The 6058-nt window shown below is 29.1% G+C and overlaps 1 protein-coding gene across 3 annotated transcripts; it reads right to left on the reverse strand.

Moving 5' to 3' along the window:
* Window positions 1–127: 127 nt before the first annotated feature.
* Window positions 128–6012, reverse strand: LOC131669033 (uncharacterized). Of its 3 annotated transcripts, none has more exons than XM_058943597.1 (10): window positions 5999–6012; window positions 4288–4875; window positions 4119–4226; window positions 3944–4043; window positions 3668–3871; window positions 3461–3607; window positions 3276–3381; window positions 3002–3166; window positions 2704–2918; window positions 128–2605 (listed from the first exon to the last, which is right to left on the reverse strand). In XM_058943597.1, the coding sequence occupies exons 2-10, from the start codon at window positions 4461–4463 to the stop codon at window positions 2258–2260; spliced, it is 1569 nt and encodes a 522-aa protein (XP_058799580.1). In that variant the 5' UTR covers window positions 4464–4875; window positions 5999–6012; the 3' UTR covers window positions 128–2257. The 3 variants fall into 3 exon arrangements, with proteins under 3 accessions (XP_058799580.1, XP_058799578.1, XP_058799579.1); XM_058943595.1 differs by having other exon boundaries at window positions 5896–6012; XM_058943596.1 differs by lacking the exon at window positions 5999–6012 and adding an exon at window positions 5295–5312.
* Window positions 6013–6058: the final 46 nt, after the last annotated feature.

Consider the following 6058-nt stretch of genomic DNA (forward strand, 5'->3'; position numbering starts at 1 on the left):
ATCATTGCCAATAAACAATTGGTTTTGACTAAAAAAATGTATGACACATATTTTTCAGTGATTCATTACATCATGGATCGCGAAATAAATTTTTATCACTTGCGGCCACATGTACGAAAGATGACAATATCAGCAGTTTAATCGATTCTGAAAGAGATCAAAGTCCGTGCGATTTCGTAGACGAATCGGGATGCACGTTGCAGCACAATGTGGAAATAAAAATGTGACCTATTATTTAATCGATAAGGGATGCAACGTGAATAGCTTCGGAAATACTCGCGCTCATTGTTGTCTCACATGCATCAGGAGCATTATACTCAAAGCGAAAGCAAGTAATGGTTCAGTTACCAATAGAAATGGAAAATTCAAGGCAAAAATTATTCTTCGTTATCTCAAATACAAACACTATGATAATGTTGCTTTACAGTAGATAAGGCGTGTGCAATACGTCGATGCTCTAACATCAAAGAAATCGCTTGAAATTCGTTGTTAATTTTTTGTTTAACAGTATTTTTAAAAGATACTATCGAGACTGATGCCAATGGTTAATGTCTTAATGGCTACCTTATCCAGTATGAAAACGAAAAATAATAAAAGTACTTGTGTTATGCAATCTTGATCTCAATCAGAGAAAACCAGTAGGAATTCGCTACTTTTTAGTTACTTAATACAACAATTCACTTAATACAACACTTAACAAACACTCAATACAATTAACAAAAAATTTAATTCTGTAGAAAAATTAAAACAAACCTTTTATAAGCTTCATTTTTATTAGTTAACGCTCTTTAAATGAATATATCTTACAATGATTGCAATAACAGTTTTTCATAACGGGCCAATAAATGCTGCTGGACTACTGTGTGTATGTTAATTGGTCAACAGTAATCAAAAACTTTTTTAAAAGTTTTTTATGTCGTAAAGAATTCGTATTAACCAAATATATATTTTGGTGCATTTTAATTTAATTCTCGAAAATACTTGATTTTAGTCAAAATTAACTCCGTGATATATTCTTCAAATGTTATTTAGAGTTTTACAGATGAATTATCGAGAAGATTCGGTAATTACAATTAACTGGTCAGCAATAATATTCAAATTGTTAAATCAGAGTGAAAGAATATTACCAACTTCACGAGTAATAACTATTTAGTTTCAAGACTGATGTTGATGTATATTACTCATCAAAACTATATTATCGCAAAAACTTATGAAAGAGTATCGCAAGTCATTGATTTTGCCAATTTTTGAAGTAAAGCTTTCGATGCTGTACCTCAAATTCGAGATCTGAACGATAATTGTATTATTATATAAATAATAATTGATTTTCTTAACTATGATGATTTGCAAACCATTGTACAAGTGTAAAATACTTGAAGAAATATGTTTTTTATTCTTTAAAACAGGATTAACAGTACAATCTACAGCATATAAAATAATATTGCGTGTAATTCTTTTATTTCCAAATTAATGGTAGCTGCATTGTAAATAGTTTTCTATGCGATAAAACATGATAAAATATTATAACAATATATCAATCCTTTAATTCTATATATCTTATTCTATTAATCTTTTATTCTATATCTTAAAATAATTTTTTAATAAATTAGAATATCAAAATTGTTGCGGAAAGACAGTGAGTTTTTCATGATTATAAAAGTATCAACGCAAATTTTACAAAATACTTCTTAAATATTTAAGGTAAATTTTTTTCATTCAATAATCAATAATAATAATAAATTCATCTGCGATGCGTATAACGCTCACGTTGCCGCTCTGAAAATCATAAAGATAGAATGAGAAAATGTCGAGAGCAAATAGCTATGTATAGACAAAACGTACTTTATTGCTCGATCGAGAAAAGAAGGCTAGGCCCGTCTTTGAAAAAAAAAAAGAAAATAAGAAAGGTCGTGCGAGAAATTCATGCTTATTCTCGAACTCAATTGTTCGAGAAGATAGGGTTAAGCTTTCTGGTGAGAGGGACGCCAAGTCGTGGGATGAAACTCAGTCCTACCATGACCGTGCCTAAACCAGACTAACGTGTACGCATAGATGGAATTGAGAAGGCGCTACCACCGTCATCGCATGTCGTGCATAAGCGCTTAATCGGATTAATTGACAGCGGAAAGGCCAAATGTCTTTACAAAATACTTCTTGAATATTTAGTAGTAAATTATTCGCTTCAAATAATTATTTCTAACAGTTTCCGACTAAATATTGTGAATGTCATATTTTTCTATATAAAAAAATTCACTTTTTAATCATTTTTACTTTCAACATCAAGAGATGATTTGTTTCTTAACAATTTTACGCTTTCCACCGATTCGTTTTCTTTTTTTGAAGTTTCATTTTTAGAAATATCACTAATAACACTAGGAGTTGTCTTTTCCTTTATTTCTTCTTCCAGGCATATTCTTAAAATATTTTCATGTTCTTTTTCTTCTGAAAATTCATCACTATTGGTGATGGTATCTTCTTGTTTTTCCACTTTCCTTGGAACAACTTCTGTTTGTGTTTCCGTTTTAATTTGTTTCATTGAATTCTGTCTTGGCAGTCCCAGCGAATTAGTATTCGCAGAAATATTTGTTTTAAGTTCTGCTAAATCCTGTAAATAATTAATTTTTCATATAAGTTTTAGTGTATTTTAACCAATGATAAGCATTAAGAAAGATATACCACTGCTATTTCAGTATTAATACTTACAGTTTTTATGACTTCGATAGCTTGTCTATTAACATTTTCTGTTTTAATTTCTGGATTTTCCGTTTTACTACTATGAAGATATAAGTGAAATAAAGGTCCAATTTTTAGTCCTGTTGACCCTCCAAAATAGACTATCAATAATGCGCCAAGAAGAGTTGGCATGAATATAACTAACATTAGCTTTGCAATGTTATTGAATGGAAATGGTAGATCTTCTACAATAACAAAAGTATTTTTCGTTAAAAATAAAATTATCCACATTTTAAATATTATTTTCAGTTTTGATATGTCAGCTTACTTGTCATGCCTTCCACAAAATCGGATAAATAATGACTAGCTATGCTTAAAGGATAAAAGAGAAACTTTGAGAACATGTGAGAAATTACATGTAGTGGTGTTACTTTTAATACAGTATCTGTCATGACTGCTTCATAATATCTGAAACAATCTCCTTTTCGTATGCCTAAAAGGTATTTAAATATCAACAAAAGTATCATATCTATAAGATTTTCTTGAACTAACTATCAAAATTTAACACTAAAGTTAAAAATGAACTATATTTTTATATTTACCCAAAAATAACAACACTGATTTCAAAAAACTAATTTTGTCTTGTCTACACTCATCAGGCATAGTGTTATAAATACTCCTTTGGGCTTGTAATTTTATATCAGCTTCCTACAAATATTGCACCAAATATTTATTGCCTTATGAAAATAAAGAAAACTTTTTATATAAATAAAAAAACTCAATTCACCTGAAGAAGTTCCCACCAAGTCAGCATGAAACTAACTATTACAATGACAGTAAACAATAGTAAAAGAATTCTAAATCCTGTCCATTGTACTTTAAAGGTAACGATAATTGTAAACAACACAACAAGTATATACCCAAAAATTATCCTCTAAAAAATAAAAAGAATTTATATTTAAAATATAATAATGAAAAGTATAAATAAACTTACATATTGATATAGATATATTGATATTTTATCTGTAAAATTCAAAGCTTCATCAAAGAAACTTATTTCAGGGGAACGAATAACATTAGTGAGTATATCATCTATTTGTCTGATAGAAAGTTTTCCTTCTCCATAAAATTTGAGAAGTTCCAATTCTTCAACTGTTGCTTCCAGCACTAGCTTCCCCAATGCTATATCACCATTCAACTACAAATGAATTATATAAATTGCAATTCATAATTTTATCACATGACAATGAAATATACAAATGAAACATACCTTAAAGTTTGATTTTAAAATAATCATATTCACTAATCGTCTAGAGAATACTTCATATGGATTATCGTTACATGATTGATATGTAGCACCATGTTGTGTTCTAAAACCAAAATTAATTTTGCTTACATATCAAGCAATGATCATTTCTTATAGTTAACAAAATTACTGTACTTACAACTGATTATCCTTTGAACCTATTGATTCATAGTTTCTAGATATTTTTACTCTTTGAGAATGACGGTTGTAATAGAAAGAATTAGGATCAACATAATCTGAATCTTGGCTGCATTAAAATATAGTAATGAATAAAAATACAGAAACAAAATACATAAATAGTTACTTACACATAACCAGAGACTTGTTCATAAATGTTGTCAGTGCCAAGAACAGTAACAAATAAGTAAAGAATAAAAAATAGATGTAAAAGGGAATATTTTCCCTGACACTTCATTATGAACAATTTTAAAGCAATATTTCTTCTCACAGAACTCCTAAAGTTTGTGCTTATTCCCTTTAGCATAAATAATGTTAATAATTTCTCAAATCTACACTTGTTGACATAATTCAGTGGTTTGTTTACTTTACTTCTTCAAAATTAACAAGCAAACAGTCTCAAGAATAAGTACTATGCCTTCTTTTTGATGAATATAAACTTTCTTATAATTATAAATAATTCAAACATTATACGTAGAACAAATAGTACGTTAGCTAATTATTGCAAGAAAGTAGATTCTGATCTCGTGTGAGTTTTACGTCCCAACGAAGCAAAGGTGGAAAGATATACAAGACGAGAATCTTCCGAAAACATGTCCAGGTTTGGTATTTTGTAAAACGTTGCACATTTGTCACTGAGGGTGCGAGAAATCTCTGGACCACACTTGCAACACTTGCTTACAGTAACAGCTGATCCGTCACCGCCAAAATGAAGAGTTCTAATAATCATCGTTTTTTATTAAGCATTATTAATATATTATTAAATATTATTTAGCAAAAAGAAGAGTCATATAAAAATATAAATAAAAATAATCCCCTTGTAAAAATAAAAATATTATTAAAGTTATTAATCCTCTTATCCTCTTCTTATCCTCTCTCCTTTTTCCTCTTTTAAAAAAGAAAACCTGACAAAATAAAGCTAGTTTATTCGTAATTTGATTGGCTGAAAGATAGCCATGTGATCAGCTGTTTGAATTAACAAAGTTAATTTGGCAATAAAATGTGTGAATAAATCGATAGATTATTACGAAAAAATATTATACAGTGATTTTAGTTTTATTCAGTTATTAAAATATTAGACATTATTTTTAAATGCACTAATTATAACCGTGAATGCCGACTGAAATATATTACTTACATCATGAAGAATATGATTACAAAAAACTATAATGTTTTTAGAATTTACATTACATTTCTTATGGCGTTATTGAAACTTTTTAATGAATTTGCAACACAGGACATCTTATGATGAAAACTTAAAATTTCATTAATAATAGTTTTAAGGGACTTTCTACATAAAGTAAAAAAGACGAAAAAGATAAACGCGCGAAGCGCGCTAGACATCTAATAAAGTATACAAATAAACGGTGTGATTCTATTGTATTTATATATTCATTTTACATTATACAAGATTTAAGCCACTTGTAAAGTGTACGTGCTATTTATGTGCTAGTACGTCTGATTCTGCAGGCGTCTTTCAGATTAGATACTAATATTAGCGAGCACTTTTAAGAAATATTAACTATTTTATCGTTGATGTTATTTTTCAGAAGAATTTTATTGGTTAGATTTGAAATGATTTTTTGTTAATTAGTTCCGTAATTTGTTAATAAGAAGATACAGAGAGGAAACAAATTTAACAGCAAAACATAAAACAGGTAAAGCCAACCGACATAAAAACCATCTTTCTGATAAAAAGATAGAATATAAGAAAGAAAAAATAAGACAGAAAGGCGCACTTTGTCACAGGACGGAGGCAGAGAAATTCGCACGCACGGGCCCACGGCTGTTACATTTACGAAGTTACCCCGGGAACTTATCGACGCAATAAGTATTACTCACTCACTCACTCTTTTCAATAGTCTGCTGAGTACTGACCGCAATTAAAAAAAAATTTATATT

Source organism: Phymastichus coffea, unplaced genomic scaffold, assembly GCF_024137745.1.
Source record: "Phymastichus coffea isolate CEN01 unplaced genomic scaffold, Cenicafe_Pcof_1.1 PCOF00086, whole genome shotgun sequence".
NCBI lineage: Eukaryota > Metazoa > Arthropoda > Insecta > Hymenoptera > Eulophidae > Phymastichus > Phymastichus coffea.

Coding starts and splice junctions, on each gene's coding strand:
- LOC131669033 (XM_058943597.1), bottom strand. CDS start 4,463: ATGCTAAAGGGAATAAGCACAAACTTTAGGAGTTCTGTGAGAAGAAAT. Junction 3,382..3,460: donor CTTGGTGGGAACTTCTTCAG/GTGAATTGAGTT, acceptor CAATATTTGTAG/GAAGCTGATATAAAATTACA. Junction 3,167..3,275: donor ATCAGTGTTGTTATTTTTGG/GTAAATATAAAA, acceptor AATACCTTTTAG/GCATACGAAAAGGAGATTGT.